The 22,056-nt window shown below is 38.9% G+C and overlaps 1 protein-coding gene across 1 annotated transcript in view; it reads right to left on the bottom strand.

Moving 5' to 3' along the window:
- Positions 1-7,314: 7,314 nt before the first annotated feature.
- Positions 7,315-22,056, bottom strand: part of LCOR (ligand dependent nuclear receptor corepressor) — a 54,326-nt gene continuing 39,584 nt past the window's right edge. Inside the window, exons 6-7 of the mRNA XM_079977227.1 lie at positions 20,083-20,176; positions 7,315-17,088 (exon numbers count right to left, since the gene is read on the bottom strand). Coding sequence (XP_079833353.1) covers positions 16,119-17,088; positions 20,083-20,176 — 1,064 coding nt within the window. The 3' untranslated portion in view covers positions 7,315-16,118. The remainder of the gene's footprint in view (positions 17,089-20,082; positions 20,177-22,056) is intronic.

The following is a 22,056-nucleotide window of genomic DNA, read 5'->3' as shown; positions in this document are numbered from 1 at the left end:
CAGGATGAGACTGTTAAATCAGCCATGATAAAATGGGCTCAGGATATTGGGTATAACATTATGTTTGAGGACTGGGAAAGGTTATGGACCATCGGAATAAAATTCACGGCATGTAATGCCTTGAAGGAGAATATTATGAAAATGATATATAGGTGGTACATGACCCCAGTCAAGCTTGCAAAAATATATCACCTGTCTGATAATAAATGTTGGAAATGTAGAGAGGCTGAGGGGACATTCTTTCACCTCTGGTGGACATGCCCAAAAGTGAGGGTCTTCTGGGAAATGATCTATAATGAACTAAAAAAGGTATTTAAATATACCTTTGTTAAGAAACCGGAGGCCTTCCTCTTGGGCATTGTCGGCCAGAAAGTGTCAAAGAAGGACAGAAATTTCTTTATGTATGCGACAACAGCAGCAAGAATACTTATTGCAAAGTATTGGAAGACACAAGACTTGCCCACACTGGAAGAGTGGCAGACGCAATTGATGGATTATATGGAATTGGCTGAAATGACTGGCAGAATCCGAGACTTGGGAGAAGAAACAACGGAAGAGGACTGGAAGAAGTTTAAGGACTATTTACAAAAACAATATAAGTTGTATGAATGTTAAGTATCTGCACGATTTAGAAAATCTCAGTTCCAGCAAATAGATTTTGTAAAATAGAAAATTAAGTTATAAGTAAGAAAAGGTCGAAATTTAAGGCAACAATATGTTTAAATTTAAGGTATGAGTAAATGATAAAAATTATCTTAAATTTAGAAGTATAATATTTGGAAAGTACAAAATAAGGTATGAAACAAGGTAATAATTTGCTGATATTTTTAATATAAATAATGCAGGGTAAAGGAGATGTGAGGAAGTCCAGTTAGTTATATATATAAAAAATTGTATTGAATGGTTGGTTTTTTTCTTTTTCTTTTTTATTTTTTATTTCTTTTTTTCTATATGGTTTTTTGGTGTATTTGTTTTGGCTTTTTTGTGTACTATTTTTTGGTGAAGGGATCTTGTATGAAAATTTAATAAAATATTTTTTTTAAAATATATATATATAAGTCTCGATTTTACTACACTCTATGAACAGAAGATACCATTCATTCGCTTAGCACAAGTTCATACATCAAATCCACCGAGTTATCTTAAAAACTTCAGGTGAGGATGTCAACCAATCATTAGAAAATGGATGAGCATCTTTAAAACATCACATGATGCCTGTATCCTGTGCAAACAGAAGTTTTTAAGAGAAGATAAATATATGGATAACATAATGAATTGCTGTTATGTGAGTAAAGCATTTGTTATTTATATAGATTTATATGCTAGCCTCATATTACTTATTATAACCCAGCCTAGAACTATGGCAAACAAAGCAGATAAGAAATACAAATAAATAAAATCATACGGTAGCTAAGGGTATAATCTGGGGTTCTCAGTGCAAAGCAATGGGCAATACAGCACTCTCAGGCACCTGACTTGGTGCCCCCCCAAACCTCCTGCCCTCTTATTTTTTTTAAATTTAGTTTTTTAGCTTCTTGGAGAATGTTGACTGTGTTTTTTCCTGTGCTTTATTTGCTTGGGGTACACCAAGTCTGTGTTTTTGGGAAGGGGGATTCACAGCATCTCCAGTTTTTTCTTGTGTGAAACTGGCACTTTATAGTGGCTACAACAGTTTATTCAATTTCCAAACATGCCCCTTGACAAATAAAAGTTGAGGACTCCTACAAATGCCTTGAGTTATCTCTCATGATTAAGGCTACCCACAACTAGACAAAAGGCACCATCAGTGCAATGGCATAGGAAGGGGGTGCAGTGGGTGTGGTCCGCCCCGAGTGTCATCACTGAGGGGGGTGACAAAATGGCAAAAATATGTGTTTCTGGGTCACTACTGGGTGTGCCGCAATGCTCAGTCGTGCACATATTGAACGTATGTAAACGGGGGCTTCCTGTACTGTACACACACAGCCACAGCCCCACCCTCCAACACCAGTATCTACTTACTTTTCAATAGAATAGGATCTTAAACTGACCACTGCCATGGTTGCCAGTTCGTTTCCGAGCCCAGTTCAATGTGTTCATGTTAGTTTTTAAAACTGTAAATGACACAGGCCCCAATTTTCTGAAAGACTGCCTCATTCCCTATAGACCACGGGTAGGCAAACTAAGGCCTGAGGGCCGGATCAGGCCCAATTGCCTTCTGGAGCCGGGAATCGCAGCGTGGATTGCCAGCGCATACATTCTTTCCCTCTCTCTCCCTCTCCCTCACATGGCAGCGCCAGTGGCACCCCCTCCCTCCCTCCTCCTGGCTTCTCCCCACCCTGCCTAGAGGAGGAAGGGGGCTGGGCTTTGTTGGTGCCAGCAGCAGCAGCACTTGAGCGGACGCCATTTTAAGCAGCCCCTCTCCAGAGCCCTTTGGCGCGCTGCTCATCGTCCCCCTGTCGCCGCCAGCCCCTGCCGCTCACAAGACACAGGTAAGCAGCCACCGGGGCCTGTGGTGCTCTTGCATCATTCCCCCCCCCCAAATATATTCCAGCCTCCCACAAGGTCTGAGGGACAGTGGAGCGGCCCCCTGCTGAAAAAGTTTGCTGACCCCTGCTATAGACCATCTTAGGTGCTGCAACTGGTGGGCGGTGTGGCAGCCTCAGACGATCTTCTCTGTGGTGGCCCCTAAGTACTCCTTCACCACAGAGGTGTGTCTGGCATCTCTTTACCCTGACTTTTGACACTTGAGGTGTATATCTTAAGATGGACCTTATTTTGTCATTTTAAGTTGTCTTAAACCGTTTTTAATGTTTTAAATGTTTTAACCTACCCTGGGACCTTAGATGAAGTGCAAGAATCCATCCATCCATCCATGAGGGTACCAGTAGACAAGACTGCAGCAGAACAAACAGGACAGAGTTCTGCTTTCTTTCACAAATTGAAACCAGTGCCAATAGTGGCTAATGGAATCCTTATTACTGGGACTATGCTAGAGTTGACTGAATTCTCTCAGAGAAAAATGCACTATTCAAATCTTGGCCTGGAAATTAGCACCGTTTTCAGTGTTGTGTTGCTGAGTAAATTTGATGTTAAAGTTTATTTACATGGCTGAAACCTCACAATGCTATTTCAAAAGGATTGTGTGTGTGTGCATGTGAGTAAAACTAAAGGATTAAAGACAAAGTTATAATAAAAGGGAAAAGTCACAGCAAGGTGCCTTAGCCAAAGGTAACAGCATGGCATGAAAATCATGCAGAGCCCTCCCTCCTCAGTTGACAGGGCAGTGAGGAAGGGAAATCCAGCCTTGACTTACCACCTGTATTATGTTATGTTGAAAGAAGTATATAGAGTTTCTATACTGCTGTGCGATGAATTGAATGCAAATTATGCTCCTTGCAGCAGATGGAAGGGTGGGGGGGAGCATAGAAGTTGTTTTTTACTACCTGAAATAATAGCCACCTGAATTTTCTACTGCCTGTATTGCTCTTCCCCCTCTTCTCACCCACAGCACAGGAAGCTTTGCTAGTGAAATGAGCTGTTGTTGGGTCTTAAAGTATTTCCAATTAATTGACTCAAATATCTGGAGTCTACAGGCAAACACAGAGCTTAGCAATACAGTGAACAGAATGAAGTGCTGCCAGTTACTCTTGTTATGCAGAAATAAGTAGCTATAAGCATTTTTAACAAAATCACATTATTTGGGCTCGTATACAGGCATTTCAGGCATAGGTAGTACTAGGCCTGCTGTCAGGCTAGTTATTAATACTAACATCAAATCTTCAGCCTATGTGGCATATGAATCACAAAAGAAAATGGCTCCTCTGCTTGTTCTGCAGCCGGCAGCACCAACTGCTCCCACGCATGACTCACTAATAACAGCACACATATTGGGAAGTGAAATCCCACCAAACTCAGTCAGACTTCCTTCCCAGTAAAGGTGTTTAGATTCAGGCTGCTACCGTCAGCACCTCCAGCTAAACCTATCGTGAGGGCTGCTACATTGAAAGGACTGGAAGGTTGTCATTCAAACAGAAATCCACTGGGCAAAAATTTTTTTTTTTCCAAAATCCCATTTGATTTGCAAATAATAATTTTAAAAAATCAATGAATTGTTTGGTGATCCAAGGACGTTGGAGGATGTTTGTGCAGGCAAACATGTTTCTTGCTTATACTGACCAAAGCAGAAAGCATGAATTGTACACCACATCTCTTGGTTCAGTCCCACTTCCTAACTGGGTTCACTGCTGTTTTGATAAGCTTGAAAGAAAACAGCCTAACTAACACAGAGATGAATCCAGACTTCACTCCTGTTGACATGCACATCCTCCTAGCAGAGTCCCACATCAGAGAACACTTTCTCTAGCAGAGTAACTTCTGCAGATTCCCTCTCCCTCTGCAGCCCCTAGTGCCACTGCCCACACTCTGCCGGAGTACTGGGGGGTACTCGAGAACAACGTGGGAGGTGGCACTGGGAGCTCCAGGTGATGGAGAAATCTGCAAAGTTGGTTCATCCCATCCACCAGTAGGATCCCTCTGCTGAACCAAAACCCTTCCATGGATTGAGCCAGTCTCTCTGTCAACAGAATTTAAAGACAAATTTGCCTATTCCTAGTATGGATTACTTAGCTAAAATACAGTGTATAGATAATTAATTGCACCTGGGCCACCAAGGCTTTAATTGTACTGTAGTAGTTTTTACCTATATGGATAACCATATACATGGAAAGCCTGGCATTCCCCAGATGTGTATACAAAGGCACATACTGGCATATTTTTGCTTCCAAAATTCAGACTATTCCTGCAGTAAAGATGGGTAGAAGATGAGAATTTCATCCAGCAATTGAGAGCACAGATTGTTGCCAAAATAGGTCAGTTTACTTGAACACTAATTGGTCAGAACTTCCCAGGAAGCAAGTGCCCCCCATGTTATTTAGTTGAAAGGTAGAGCTGTTGCCAGTTTTTGTGCATTTGTTCTTGTGCATCTGGGAAACAACCTGCCCAGACAACCCTCCTGAAAAGAGTCTAAGGAAATCAATAGGTTTCCAATCCCTCTCCTAAAACAAAGTTTGGGAAGGGAAGAAAAGAATACTATGCTTCCAGGTGTTAAGTTAAATGTTTAGGTAAAAGGAAGAATTTCCTTACTCCCCCCCCAAAAAAACATGGGGTGCCACCATGTTTAGTTAGGGCAATAGGGCAGATCGCCCAATTTCAAAAGCAACTTACACCACCACATTGGATCTGTGAAGGACTGAAGGTTTGAGAGAGGTGAATTAGTAAAGGACTGTGTGTAGTAAATGCGAGGAAAGAACTCTACTCCAACTTGACAGATCTTTAACACCTATATATAAACCACAATTCCCAAGATTCTGTGGCATTCTAATGTCACATTGAGAACAAAATTCTGGATGGGGACAGGCAAAGGAAAGGAGGGGTAGCTTTAGTTCTCAAAACACTTTCATTGTATTTTGTGAGACAAACTAAATAGTCTAAATAGTCTGGAACACCGTCAAGAATAGATGGGCAACAGCAGGCTTAGCTCTCAAGCCACTATTGGGCCCCAAGTAGTTCCCTTTAATTTCTCCTATATAAGTAAATATTGGATGTTCATTGAGAAGGAGGGAAATAAAACATTAAGACTTCTAGCCAGTTTTGCAGCGCAGGCAAAACCTTTCACCCCTGGCAATAATAGTGCCTACTGATACAGAATTGTGGGTGACACCGGGTTGCAAAATACAGCTGCTGCCTACGTACAAAAGAACATACTACAATGATGAACATTCTGCAAGTAATTCATAATTTGCAAAGTGTCTATTAGGGACAGACAGAAGAAATTGTAAGGAGTTGGGATAAGTAATATTATTATGCAGAAACATTATGCCTCTATGCAGCTACACTATGGAAAATGTGATACCCAGCAGAGGCAAGTCTTTTTGACCCTATAACAGTGTACGACTGACCATGTCTAATCAGAAGTAGGTCCTATTGAATTCAACAGGGCTGACTCTCAGGGAGTAATCTTAGGACTGCAGCCTTAGTTTCTCAGAGGAAGCAATTCCCCTCCTCTCACAATGGACTAGTCAATTAAAAGTCCACGTATGATGGCCCATAGAATTTAAAGAGAGTTGTTGAAAATGAAGCCTCTTTCTTTCCACATAGCCTTGCCCTTGGTTGTGTTTGTTGCTGATGCAAACTGTGTGACAATGGAGGATCCCAGAAACATGCACATATATAATGACTTGAGAACTCAGCAAACTACACAGCTGAGGTAGTTAAGAGTGCATATTAATAGGAATATGAGATTAGAAGGAAAGTGCTGTAAATGAATCATCCTGAGTGAAATATAGGATGGTGGAAAGGTTGTTTATAAAAAGTACAGGCATCACTAATATGGCCTTCTATCCAGCAGCCGCCGAAAACTATAGATCTACTTCTTTGACTGACTGGGGGGGAGACGAAACTATGTAGAAGGGCCCTATAACACTGATTTCAAATCAATGCCTAGTGGCAGCATTGTGCTACACGTAAGCCATATGCAGAAGGAATTAATTTTTTATCCAGATATGTACTGTGTTGCTCAAGACTTTTGTCTTGCCCATATAAATTAAAGGCTGTTAGCAATTACAATTACAACATTTCACAGTGTCTGTGGTTAGATTCAGATAGTCGTTTTTGAAAGAATGTAGCAAACACAAGTTCACACATTATTTTCATATTTTCATAATTTCTTCTGAACATGCTCCCATGTGGCAGGCCTGAGATTTATCATACCTCAGATACAATGAAAACATACTGTATCTAGTAATAATACCTCACTACACTGAAAAGAGCATTCGGAAGAACCACAAGGAAGTGAAAGGTAAAAGACACCTTGTGGTGACATTTCCTCATTTGGTACAATTTATTTTTAAATCTTGCACCCCAGTTCTATATAGGAGCTTCAAAAGAGCTAAGAATAAAAAATCAATTCATGTAAAAAGTTAACTCAACTACTAAAACTGATACAATAACAGTTTAGATGAATCAAAACCATAATAATAGAGTATGTCATTGGATAATGCTATGTTGCTAGATAATAAACCTACAAATCAGCTAATCATTAAAAGGTGGCCGAAGAAGGGAACCGAAAATGTGGCTGAGAGGCAGTTACTGCATGACAAGAGTACATTTTTAAATTCATGAGCATCTGCTCTGCTACTCAAATACAAAACACGGTTTTATTTGTATATATAAACATATATTGACCCACCCTGGTACTCCACTGAAAGAGCACCACAAGGAAACAGAACCATAGATATTTTAAAAAGACACTTTAGAAACCAGCGCTTTGAACCATTCAAGTTTTCACAACAAAATTTATTAGAAGAATAGTGGTTCTGAAAAGTCTAGCATCCAGTGAAAACTACCATACACGTTACAGCTGGGAATGTGTTTTCAAAATGACATGGCCAAAGAATACAACAGGGCTGTTAAACCCTTACACATGCACAACGAGAGAATCAGCGCTTTTGACATACAATGCAAAAAAAAAAAAAAAAAGTGGACCACGTGAATTAAAAATTTATAAGTACTTATCACATACATTAAGACACAGCTTATTTAGTCCAGTCAAAAAATCAGAACTGCATTAAAAATTAAATGTAGTGCAATCAAACCAAAACCTTAATTTGTGATCATAAGTGCTCTACTACATAAAATGTTGATCATAGCAAGGAACAAAAAAGTTCAAATCACACAGTACAAAAAAAATCTGTAAATAAATACAAACTACAGTACAAGAGAAATATTAAATTATACAATTCCGTCAAACTGTAAACAGTATATTGAAATGAGGTCCATAGATTAAAAAGGGGGTTCCTGCTTTATTTTTCCATGACACTTGTACTTTTAGAGGTCTGTGAAAAATGCCATTTTTCCATACTCTACATAAATAGAACTTTCTAAGGTGTAAAGCATCAAATAATAAAGCAGAGGCATTGCTGACGCACAGTTACGGTGAAATTAATGCTGGTGCGAGCAGCAGGCTTTATTTTAATGTGTTACACACATGCTCAGCAAACAGACCCACCACTACAGGCGTGAAATGCCAACACACTCACAATTAGTGCGCGGCACAAGAGGTGACACGCCCGACAAGGAGCATAAAGGTAGGCGCGATCATGTGCTCCCACAATCTATGTGCTGCTGCTGATTATTTGAAAGTTTTACACTCTTGCCATAAAACACCAACTTTGGCAGAAGGGTTACTAATAAACTCAAGCCCATCTGGCCCATTGGCTTCCATCACAGTGGCCAGTGCACAGAATTCCTAGAGACATTGCATAACTAGAATGTAGAGGTCAGACACCCAAGGGCCAGGGCTCAAGTTTAGAAGTACCTGGGATGAAGGAGAAACCACAGCCGTACTGAGAAGCTGCCCCTGTTCCATTTACAGGGACAGCCAGGAATGTATTTGACATTAGCTGTGCTGGCTTGGTAGTGGCATTTTTAAATATATACGTTTAAGATTACATATATAATATATATGTATATAACATAATACACATACTATATATAGAAATTTCTTACAATACATAATTATCAGGAACCCCCATGCGATCTTGCTCAGTAGTAATAACTGAATATACAGAATGCCACTACGTGTCTGAGGCACTGCGTGCTGGAGAGTAATATGCAGCTTTAAAATCCGTTTGGCTGAGTTATACCTGGATACCTGAACTGAGTTTAAGTTGACATTCATCAAGGATGTGCTATTAGCACATCAAAAGAAAAGCAAAAACAAAATACAAGTCACTGCTAGGTTTAAGAATAGTGTACAAGTACCTGAATTGAGTGAGGGTAGTGTGTAAACTGTCCCTGAGGGTTTTCAAACAGTGTGTGTACAAGCTGGAATCCTAAGCACGTTAGTTTATAACTTACACTGCGGACTGATAAAATACCAACATTTGACAATTTAACAAGTGGAGGTTAGAAAGAGTTATGAGCAAACACTCAAAACATATTTATACATGTTTAAGCAGCAGTAAGCTGCTGTAAGCAAAAATCCCATGGATATAACCACCCAATGGGACTCTGAGAGGCTGCAGTCTGTAATCTGTTTTTCTGATGCTAGGGCATATGACAGCCGCCATCTACCCTCTCTCAACAAGTAAAGAAGTTTCACCTGCTAATGTAGAATGCACCTAGTTACAGACTAGCAATTCAAGATTAGATTTTTAATCAAAGACTTTCCTATTACATACTAAAATCCCTTAAGATCACTAATGCTGGTATGCTAATCTAGTTAAGTTTTTTTTAATTTCCCCCTTCATTTAAGAAATATACCATTCGACAACTTAAACATTAAGATCCATTTTCAGTCCTCTGATGTAAAAAGCATGTCAGTGAATTTATATTAAAAATTTACATGGTAAAAAGGCTTGAATTTCAGCCAAAGATTCTAAATACTGCTCATTCCCTGAAGACAAAAGGGAGAGAGAATCCCTACCCATTTTCCTAGTGATATACTTTCAAACTGAGCACTACACAATGGTCTAAAACTATTCTTCATTTGGGAAACTTTACCTAGCCTCCCCCATTTAGATCCCAAACCTTAAAGCCCTGAAATGGTCTACTGAAATGTTTGATTAAAATATCATGCGTGTACACCCAGAAGCTGCCTGAACATTATAAAATTCCTGGACTGAAACTTTTACAGTACCTTAGACTCTGAAGACCAGATAAATTAAGACTCTAGTTGTAACAGTAAAAGTGCTGAAAGGTCCCTTTTCTGTCTTTTTTTAAAAAAACAACAGGTCAGACAAGTGCTTTAATGGTCTATCTATCTTTCTATCAAGTCTGTAAAGGTCTGATGAGTGTAGCACCGAATGTGAGGTACATTAGAGGCTGAAGTGGCATGTCCACAATTTTAGAGTGGGAGAGGAAATACTTAAGTCAGATTTTTATAAACTAGCGACCAAAGACGCAATGTATTTATTGTATAAAGAGATGGAACATCTAATCTTCTAAGGATCTTTTTTTTTAAAAAACTTTGTATTAATAAAAACGGATTGTGCAATCAGGTTAATAATTTGAGAATTTTATGATGAATGTTTTCAGGCCATTACCTAATTACAGGTAATTTTGCAGGCTTGAAAATATTACTGACTTATACAAACTGACTAAATCAAATCTAGATATCTGTCAGAAAGATGCTGCAGTGGCCAACAACTTGAGTTTTTATTTCTCTGGCATTTTGAGTGCATCTGTGGATTATTTTAGGTGCCTACATAGATTCATCCACAAATTTGCAAAAAGTAACATTACAGTACTTGTTACATCCAATTAAACTGCATCTGCATAATTTTAGACTTCAACAAAAGCTTGCTCACTTGCAAAATTTCAGTTTATGACTAGATATTCTATGGTGTATTTCCAAGGAAGTTGCCAAGTTCTACATTTGAGAACTCCATAAGGCTAAAGGGCCAAAAGACGCACATCTCCAAATCCTTCCCTCTCTTCCAAGCCCTAGATCAGGCCCAGACCCTGGTCAGTCTGCAGCTCCTTCCTTCTGCCTATCAGCCCACGATGTCAGAGGCCCAAATATCTACAACTGCATTCTTCTCTTTGTCTCCTTTGGACCTAATGTGAAGCTGCAAGCTTTTGATGGAAGGAGTGAACAGAAAATCTCTATCTCTAGTACACCAAATTCTCCATCAGTGATTTTCTGTTCACAATCTTGAACTGCCCAGATTTGGCCAACCCTGGTATATATCACGACAATTTAACAAACTGTTCACTTATCAAAAAAACTTGGAAAGCACAGATATAATGACCACATTTGGGCATAATGTTAAACTATGGTTTAGTATTATGCGAATGAGCCTCGCCTCCTGCCGGGCTCATGTATTTCCTCTCCTCATTCCTGCTGCACAGCAGGGAAGAATTTAAAAGCTTTGGTTTGCTTTTAGTTAAGTAGGGTGTGCCACTTCATCCTAACTGGGGATTGTTGTCTAACACTAACTTTGGCTAACGTCACGAAGCCAGCTGCTTAACTCATGGTCTGAAAGTGGCTTATTTTTAAACTAACCAGTCTGTGTTGAACCACAAACCCTAGCTTGAATGAAACATACCACAGTTAACTAAAACCAAAAGCAAATGTTTCTGAGCTCCTTCTGTGGAAAGTGTGGAGGGAAGGAGAGAACATGCGAATTTAGAAGGAGACTAGACTTGTTAAAATGGTGCTAAATCACAGTGTTTTAAAATTCAACTATGAAAGCCATTAGACACCCATGTGTTATAAAAGCCAACTGCAGAATGTGTAATTCGCAGACAGCAGGGAAGTTGATTTTTTTAATTACATTTCTGAAACTGCAAGGGAGAAAAGCAAAAGATGCCTGATCCACAAAGAATGGACACCCTATAACTTCCTAGAAGCACCTATTTTTTTGCCTGAAAACATGTGGAAAAAAATTATTTTTATGTCAAGTTTATCTTTTCAAGACTGCCCAAGTCCTTCAAGCAGCCTTGGCTAATATGTGAACCATCCCACTATGGAGCTGAAAGCTAGACTTTTAAAAGTTTCTGTTTTAGAGTTCTAGCAAAGTGCTTTTGGATAAGAAAGGGGAATGCTAGGAATGCTTCCCCAACCCACTCAGGTGCCATGCCTTTATCCTCTTTATCACCTCTGAGACACTCAGAGACTTTAGGAAGATTTAATCCTAAATTTATTATACATGGAGGGTGGAATCTGCTTTTCCCTGTCAACACCACAATGAAATTTGACTCCCTTTCCATTTTTTTTGGCTTGCTAAGGAGCTTACCATGAGACATCAATAGCATGATGTCAATGGGATCACAAATACAGCCAATGTGTGGAGGTTTTCATGGGAAATAAATAATTCCTGACAGTTTCTGAGGAATCATGGTGTCATCTGAGATCATAGTTCAAACTGCCTCATCATTTGTCAATATGCTTTGGGATAAGCCACAGGAAACAAAGCAGACCTGCACTGCTGCCATGTTTATAAGGTACATCTCATTCTTAAAGGATAATGAAAATTTATTCCAGATTTGCATTAGAAAATATTTAAGAAAACATTCAGACTAGGCCTTTCCTTTGGAGGCAGAGCAGCAGGCAGTATGGAGCAGTCCTAGGGCCATACAGAAGCAAGGGCATATTCTTGGGGCATTTGGCTAATGCAAGAAGAGGATCTTCGTGCCCCTGGAGGAGTTATCTTTCAATCCTTTTAATAAACTCAGGAGTTTGGGGGTTATATATATATATATATATATATATATATATATATATATATATAGTAAGGGCAACAGTCCAAACCCTACAACTTCCATTCTTTATAGCTGTAGTGAAAACAAAAAGGCCTGGGGCACAGGAAATGAGGTTCTAGAATGGCTGACAGAGGTAATAGTGTATCAGATCGCCAGGAAAGAGCTTTTATATTTTACAGATCCAAGTAAAAACTGATACATTTTCTACACACTGGGCTCGCTCCACAGAACTGCACAATAATTAACTCCACACTTGTACCCCTACAACACTAAGCCTTACTCATCTGTATAACCTGCTGTAGCAAAAGGTCACCAAGCAACATCTAAATTCCAGTACAATAGTGAACTTGATTTTAAACGTTACACAAACACACTCTAACATTAGTCTTCTAGGCTGGGAGTAGAGGGAGAACCTATCCTTCATGATACCTGGTCTGTATAAGCAGAGGCTGCCACAAATACTGTTCACAGTTTCATTCTGTCATCCAGGTGCACATGACACCATCAACAGATACACAATAATTCCACCAAATTTTGGTTCTGGATCTAACACACATGTGGTCAAAATGTCCAGTTCTTCCTCCCAAAGACTTCACCATTTCTGGAGCATTGCACTTGGCTTGTCCCCTTAATATGCTCTCAAAAACGACAGGGAAAACAAGGCCTAAGCCCTATGTCTTGCGCAAGTTACATGAGCATCCATTTACTGGAAAACAGGAGAAAACAAGGCTTCTCTTACAAAGACAGCAGCGAACCACATCTTCCCACATCAAACTATGGTCAGTTGAGGATTTTGGCCATGCAAACTTCTGTTCAGCAGAAAATTAAGCATGCTAATGGATAAACACTGATTCCATTTTTTCCTAACAGGAAAGATGCTCCCAAATACTACTCAAAGCTGCACCAAAGGCGTCTGTCAGAGCAGTCTTACTTCAGTGAATCACTTAGGATCTAGAGTGAGATACAGTCACAGGATGAGCCACCTGGGCAAAAACAGGTGAGATGAAGTCTTAAACAAAAGTTAAACATTAAAAAGGTGCACCTGAATATTACAGACTAAGTTTACAAAACCTACAATAAGGTAAAATATAGATATATTTATATCTTTTGAATATTCAGCAGCTTTTTGTTTATTTTTGAGAGGCTTCTGAAATTTTAGAAAGGGACAACTAACTAATTTCAACCATGCTTCACAAAACAATAATGGCTATTTTATATTGCAATTACAAAAGTAATGCAATTAGTGCTTTAAAAATAACCTACTTTTTCCTTTTCTTTTTTTAAGCAGAGACCTTTTGAGGAAATATGGTTGTTCCAAAGCTTCTGGGATTTTTTTTTTACCTGAATAGGAAGTGATCACAGATATTAAGTGTTATATTTCAAAGCTTTGCAGATAGGAATCTTACAATCGTCAGGTCCCAGGACTTTTATCTGAGAAAATTAAGTGTTTGGTTGTTTAATTCATTTTCTAACCAAAGCAATAAGAATACGCAACTATCACTATCTATTTACAGTTCTCAACCTATGGTCTGAAATGACGTACAAGTAGTTCTCTTTCTAAACTGCAGCATTAAAGGGTAGGCACACCATTTTTCTGCTGCACGATTGTCATCCACTTAATGATACACATAGAAAATATTTAGGTAAGTAAAATGAGCACTCCACATACACTATGACAAGGTTTTACGGAACTCAACTCATACATCACTTAAATAAAAACAGCCACAAAAGGTTAAACCTCTGACAGTAAAACTCTATGCAAGTGTTACACTTCTAGCTTGCAGCAAATCTTCTCCCACACTTTCAATAGCAGATGAAACCACAAATTTAAAACAGTGCATTTTTATTGCAATTTCCAGAAAAACTGGAGTATATTGCAGAGTTTCTACACCACTATGGAGCTTCAAACAGGTTTCTGTACTGAGATGACACCTAGATAGCTAAAGGAACTCTGCTTTTGAGTATGGAAACACATTAAGCTACCAAAACAAAAAGAAAAGTCTAAGAACAGTAGTACAAAGCATATCTGGGCCAAAAGCCCAGTCTCTCTCAAGAATGAGAAGTGCATATTTAACACGACAGCAATGGTGTGCCTAACCTTTGAATACAGTGGGTTACTGGGAAGCAATCAACCAATCAAGAAGGCCAACTCAATTAATTGCCCCCAAATTCAAGCAGCAGCCCTGGGGCTATCTAGGCCTTCTTCCTATGAATCTTAGCATCCACTTTCAGTCATTAACACACAGGATAACTAATTAAGAACAGTGCTCAAATGATGTCTCACATACAAATTCCATTGCCTCTTTTGGTTGTGCAAAGCAGTAGAGTGGAGTCTTACCAATCTTTTGCACAGCTAAGATTAAATTGTTTCTCTACCCAAAGAACCATTAAGTCTGATTCAGTGAAGCTGCAAGTCCAGAAAGCTTTATTTAAAGCTTAACATGTAAGAATGTCCAGATGCCTCTGCAACTAACAAGACTGAACTGTGGATTTAGGAGTGCTAGTGGTGATCTGCCTATGCGAGTGTGTGCTAGTCCCCTATTAAAATCAATAGTGGATGAAATAAAAACAGAAATTCAGGATATGCAAGCACATTTCCTGCTACTGGCAACTGTAGTATTTAAAAAGGAAACACCCATTGGGTGTTCAACCCTGACAGTGTTACAACTAGATAAGATGCTCAGCCTAAGTCAGACCAGAGTGATCTGATAATGGGTTTTATTAAAATTTGTAAAAATTTCTTCCCTGAACATTAACATAGATCCTTCATTTACATGACTATTTAGGCAGACTATTGAGGTTGTATGTTTAGAGATCAGTTGGTTTGATGAGGATTTTTGTTTGTTTTTTGCCCAAGATTACAGTAAGCTGTTATATGTATTCCTGACTCCCAGAAGAGAGTTCTTTAAACAAGATGTTGGAAACGCACAGTTTAGCAAACTCAGAATCCAGTCTGTTAAAAAGCACGTAGGTCACAAAAAAGCCATTATTTTGTTAAAGTGAGGAATACCCTAGTATATCATTCAATGTACCCTGATGCTCCTGAATGGAGTGTTGAGATAAGGCTACATCCTCAAGCAGGCAAGCTGAACTCTCTCGCCTTTGCAAAAGAGCAAACACAATTACAGTGAAGGTAGTGTTCCAAAGGAATGAACCAAAGCATTCTGAAGGTAGTGTATGTAAAGTTCCCCCATCCCACTCCCACCCGCCCCGCCGGGTGAGCACTAAGCAGATTGCAAATAGTAAAGGAGGAGTTGAATTTAAAACAAAATGGCTCCGATTAGACCCAACTGACCAGGAATCCAATCACTAATCACTGAATTCAAAATGACTAGCCATACTTAAAAAGTTTAAACTCTCTTTCAGGCCAACTGGATCGAAGAAGAAAAAAACTGTGAAAGCCTAATTATAAGCAATTATCCAGTTTTTGTTTTACAAGTCTGGTACTAGAGCTCAAGAAAGTGATTTTTTTAAAAAGGCCATATGAAGAAAGCAAACCCAATAAAATAACTGAAAGTCCATGCAGGCTCAAGAGGCAAACAGTCCACTTCCATGCCTGCATTCTTTGTGAGGTAACTCAATTCTCTATAGAATATTAGAGAAACATGCAAAAGGCCAAAAAAAAATCCCCCAACAACAAAACAAAACAAAAACACAAAAGAGGGCTCTAAGCCATTCCGGGCCAGAAAATTTACAAATATGCAACATTCAGAGCACCCTTTTCCCCCTGTGTCCACACAAGTCTTTGCTGAACTGCAAAGGAGCATGTCCTGCACCCAGTGACTGAAGAGGAGTTGGGTACATACAGCAGGAGTTGAACAATGCCATAGTGCTCACCCAGTTTATAATGTAATTGGCACTCTACAACATCCCTAATCATCCTTTGACTCATTCGCACTCTGTGCTGCCTCTCCCTGGGGATCTATCTCAAGCTTTACAGAGACATCCTGTCCCTCCGACCGCATTAATTTCATTTTTTTCTTTGGAGGGTTTTTCAAAGTGCCCAGCCTCTCTTTCACTTTATATTCCAGGGTGCTATGGGGAATCCCATAAATACTCTGAGCTTTGGAGACGCTCATTTTCCCACTCATCACCACAGAGATTGCTTCTTCCAATATCTCACTGTTGTACTGTCTGTATCTGCCTCTTTTCTTCCGAGGTTGCTTAGAGCCAGGATCTCCCTCTTGATCAGAGGTGGGATATGGCTGTCCAGAGGTAGATTGCTCAGCATCTGAGCCCCAGGAGTCTGGTCCGGGATCCAGCAAGCTCCTTCTGTTTTGTTTCGGAAGGATAGCCCTTAACTTTTTACTAAGCGCGCTCTCCGTTTGTGAACCCATCACCAAAGAGCTATAGCTATACTGGTCGCCAGAACGGGACTCCCATGAAAGGTCCATGCCTCGAACTTGTGGTATCTTTAAATCCACAGGAGTTGAATGGCTCATGTCCTTTTTCCCATCCTGTTTAGTTTGAAGTGCCATTTTTTGAAAGGCTGAATTTTCTGTAAGAAAAGGAAGGTCACTGATGTTGCTGAGTGCACCGTTTCCCCTGAATTTCATTCGGGTGAAGTTGAATTCGTAGTGTGGTTTTGCCCAAGAAGCCTCCCTGGATAGTATCATGTGCTGTCCGTGATTCTGCAGCCCAGACGGCCCATGGCTGGCAGCTGTAGCATGCTGGTTTCTGCTCAGCAGTTCTTCGCTTATCTGCAGTGATCGAGCCAATGGAACTTTGAGAGATGTGGAGTGGCCAGACCCTTCCCTCGTTCCATCCTGCCAACTTCTCGGGGGCACCCCATCACCACTCCGAAGTCCCTCTGCATGGTGCTGGCTGGGTCTCCCAGGTCGCCTAATTGGATGGAAGGAAACTGATGTGAGCAGGACTTGCACAGGTAGGGAGGAATGGGTGAGGGGGCCACTCCTTTATTAGAAGACCTTGCTTGGGTAACATCACTTTTGTGGGTTTTTATTTTTATTTTTTTAAGTCTCAGCAGTCAGTTTTTTAAAAAAAAATTGTTCAAAAATAAAGAGAAGCTTTTTGGGCAAAGAAAAACGAAACCTGTCAGCTGGTCTTTGGTTGGGTTCACAAAATCTTGGAGCAGAAAAGGCTTCGCGCAAGTGTCTGAAAATAGCATCTTAATTATAGATTAGAAAGGAATAATCATTTGCTAGAGTCTATTCACGACTGTATTACTAGTGTGACGTTACCACTAAACAAGTACAGTAATAAAAGAGTAAGCCAAGTGACAAAATGCAGCAAATTCAACACGCATACTCTCACACACCAGCCACCTGCACTTTTTATAAAATGCTGAAAGCTCTGGAGGGCATGGATTAACACTATATATGCTAAAGTTGCTGCTCAGCATCAAGAGCACTCAGCAGAACTCAAAGGTGTTTGCTTATTTTGCATTAAACATTAGAACAGAAAAACGGAATGGTTCTCAAATAAAAATGTTGCACAAATTCAGACTCCATTTCCTTTTAAAATTAATCATAAGTCACATAAATATCAATTTGATTCTGTTTTCACACGCCTAGGTAAAGAAGCAGGATATTTTCTTGCCACATATGTATTATTGATTATGCTCTCCAGGTTAAATCTATTTTTAAAAAAGAGTATGATATACAGTCTAATCAGACTATCAATCTTGTTTTATGTACACAGTTATTTCAATTCCTGTAAATAATATGAACAAAAAGTATGCAATGCATTCTTGGTACTTTGCTCATTAAGATGATTACTGTGTATATCCTATCTAGAAAACAGCCTTTATATATTCACAGACCCCTTTAACCTAGCCATCTGAGATATGTATTTTAGGACCCACCTTACTCTCTTTACTGTAATTTGTATTTCAATATTGTATTTTTACATTTTTGTAACCTGCCCTAGGACCTCATGATGAAGGGCAGGTAAGAAATCTAATCAACAACAACAATAACGACAACAACAACAACAACAATGTACAGAAGATTTGGATGCATAGCAAGGCAGAAGGAAGAACTTACATTCAAGTTTGGACTTCCTAATTCTTTAGCAAATGCCTATTAAACATTACTCAGAATTTGAAGATTCTTAATTTGGTAACGAACAGTCCACATGAATTCTGAACAAGAACCACCCCAGCGTCAAGGAAAATAATAAATTTCTACCAGAACTTTAAACATGCATTGAATATTTCAGCTAGTTCTAAAACAGTGAATCACTGTCCAGATATAAAGATTAACTAGCGCAGGCTTCTTCAAACTCGGCCCTCCAGATGTTTTGAGACTATCATCCCTGAACACTGGTCCTGCTAGCTAGGGATCATGGGAGTTGTAGGCCAAAAACATCTGGAGGGCAGAGTTTGAGGAAGCCTGAACTAACACTTTGAAAGACAAAGGGCAATAGTTAACTGGCATTTAACTTAACAGTACAAAGCAGAAACACATGCTGATCTCTTGAAGATGCTTTCAGTCAGCCATATAGGAACACTTTTTTGTTTTAAATGCACAGAACCTGTTAGAATATTCAGAAAGGGAACAGAAATTGATATTCTCCTTCACAATACAGTGTTTAGAGTTCTGACATACAGGGTTAAGTAATATATCCATGTTGTGAGGAATTTAAATGTCTCTTTTGCAGTTATAAGTCAGTGACTGTCAACAATGGTTATTTTTATATCACTAGAAGTCCAGCAACTTGAAGATTATGTAATTCCACATCTATATTCAGCTGCTTAATATTCTAAAGGCTGATTAGCTTTAAAATTATACAAAAAATGTATTCTATCGCAGCATTTTAAAGTATCACCCCAAATTTCTTTATTCTCATGTATCTTCTCCCTATCAGCACATGCAACAAAAAATACAAAGTTGATGGGATTGTATAACCTTCACCAAGAAAAATTTGCACCCAGAAACTGTCTACTAGTCTAATAATAGTATAGTATTTGGAATGTTTGAATTATTGAGTATTCATCTTGGAAACAGCTCCAAGGTAAGTAATTACAAATCCGTCATATATCTAATGAGCCATTAGAAAACAAATGGAATTATAGCACTGTACTATAATAGTAGGTTATACAAAAAAAAATCCTAACAAATATTTTACAATTCTTGCTCAACCACTATCTTTACTTTAGTGGCCTTGCCTAGACATTCTGACTACTAAAGGAAACACTGTTTTGTTTGCTGATCTATTCAAACTAGGCTTTGGTTTACTGATCTATTCAAACTTCATCCCATCCTATCAAAGGCTGAGATCGGGTTCAGATACTTATCAAGCCTCATGTGGGATGTGCATGGAACTACCAAAGGTTCACAACCCAACAAAGATCATGTGCAGCCACTGGTTGTATGACCTGATACCCCCATACATGAAGCCACGGAAACTGCATTGTGATAACACTTTTTGACTCGCTACAATCATGAAAACTGCAGTAGTCATTTGTATAAGCTTCAAGGGGAAATGGTTGTTCATACAACTGGCACCCAACATAACCCCTGCCAAGTTGTTAGCCCACTCATAGGCCCAATGCTCCCATAGTCAAATGCACAGGTGTGGCTGAGCATGTGAACAAAGTCAAAATAGTCAAATTTTTAAAAGGTTGAAAGATCATAGCTCTACATTTCATATATCAGGTACAAAACCAAAGTATTCCTGAAATGGAATTAATTTTTCAGTTGACTTCATATTTAAGGATTGGAAGAAGGTGTTTTAACAAGATGTAATTATACTCTGAAGGGTTAAATCAACCCTGTCTATGGAAGCAATAAGGAAGAATTTGACCCTCAGTTTGTTGTTATGCAAATAACTTGAGGGGGGTTTTAGCTTAAAAATACTAAGAATTTCCCTTACCCATTCCCAGGAGTAGCGGAGCAGCCAGGTGAATGGCTCAAGGAGGCGCTGCCTGCACATGGACTTTTCTTAGTGGACAGATCAAGTACTCCGTCTGCAGAGACATGAGAATTACTTGAGAATAGGAAGAAATTAATAAAACTAAACACACACAAACATACAACTTGGTAAGGTTTTATGGCTGAAATGCTGTCTCAGTTAATCTTGGGTTGCTTTGGAACTTCCTACTGAACCTCAACCAAAGTCTCTTGACATATCAGCCATTATTTTATTTTCCTTATTTTGTTTTGTTAAGGACATATCGATATTATGACTTTCATTCAATAAAATATTAATGGTAGATTAAACAGTATGAACACATTATATCTGAGAGCATAGAATGCAAGTTAATTTCAAAACATAGTTCTCTGCATATACTTCATAATGTCTGAAAAGTGGATCAAGTTACTTCTTTTTGAGCATGTATACTTCTTGTTATCCACCATACATTCATTAAGATGTAGTCTATGTATTGATAGTTTCAAGTAAGACACAAAGGAGAACAGGAAAGAAAAAAACATCTTAACAAGTAGAACCGAAGTTCATGTACCCATAAAAGAAAACTCAACAAGTGTTTAATTCAGGAACTACAAAATGGAGCAAGAGTGGAGAATTAATTGCCTTACAATTATTATTGCAAACAAACTGCAGCTTTCATATTAAGTATTTTCTGGGTACACTTCATTTTATTTAATATATTTATATTCCATCTTTAAATTTAGCAAAAACAATACAATTTAATGGGATAGCTTACAGGGCACTCTCCAGATGCTGTAGACTACAACTTCTATTATCCCTGACCACTGGCCATGTTGGCTGGGGTAATGAGAGTTGTACCCCACAATATCTGGAGTGCACCACTTTGGCTACCACTATTCTTGCTTTTTAAAAAGTGTTGCAGTCCAGATATTCAGTCCATGAGCTATTCAGTTAGAACAGAGATAACTAGTTCAGCAATGCTAGCCTTGCAAGTTCCAAGGCAGATGGTAGAAAGTCATGTGACTGGATTTTAAAAGTCATGTAATAATATATTTTGCATTTATAAGATAATTGAGATATTGTTAGCCATTAGTGGAAGACTAACTAGTAAGCTTGATGAAATCATTTTTTTCTACACAAAGACTACAGCCTATCTCCCATGAAGCTTAAGTATAAACATTCTTAAAAGCTGGAAAATTCTTGAAGGTAACAAGCTACTTGTTATTACTAACAACTTTTAAGACGTAGCCAGTGGGAAAGAGGAAGGGTAAGTGGTGGCAAGTGTAGAGTAGTTAAATGTGTAAATGTGGTCAAATCAGCTATGATTAAGTGGGCACAAGATATTGGTCATAACATTATGTTTGCTGACTGGGAAAGGTTGTGGACCACAGGCATGAAATTCACGGCATGTAATGCCTTGAGAGAGAATATTATGAAAATGATTTATAGGTGGTACATGACCCCAGTCAAGCTTGCAAAAATTTACCACTTATCAGATAATAAATGTTGGAAATGTAAAGAAAATGAAGGTACATTTTTTCACCTCTGGTGGACATGCCCAAGGATCAAGGCTTTCTGGGAAATGATATATAATGAAATGAAAAAGGTATTTAAATATACCTTCTTGAAGAAACCAGAGGCCTTCCTCCTGGGTATGGTTAGCCATGTGGTGTTAAAAAAGGACAGAACTTTTTTTATGTATGCCACAACAGCAGCAAGGATTCTTATCGCAAAGTATTGGAAGACACCAGATCTACCCACTCTGAAAGAATGGCAGATGAAGATGATTGACTACATGGGACTGGCGGAGATGACTGGCAGAATCCGAAACCAGGAGAAAGAGACAGTGGAAGAAGATTGGAAGAAATTTAAAGACTATTTAAGCAAACATTATAATATCAATGAAGGCTAGAATCGACATGAGTTTTAAAATTTTGTGGTTTTCAGGGGCATTGA

The sequence above is a fragment of the Podarcis cretensis genome, assembly GCF_951804945.1.
Source record: "Podarcis cretensis genome assembly, chromosome: 5".
NCBI lineage: Eukaryota > Metazoa > Chordata > Lepidosauria > Squamata > Lacertidae > Podarcis > Podarcis cretensis.
Note: the sequence above shows the minus strand (reverse complement) of the source record. Positions and strands in the feature narration are given on the sequence as shown.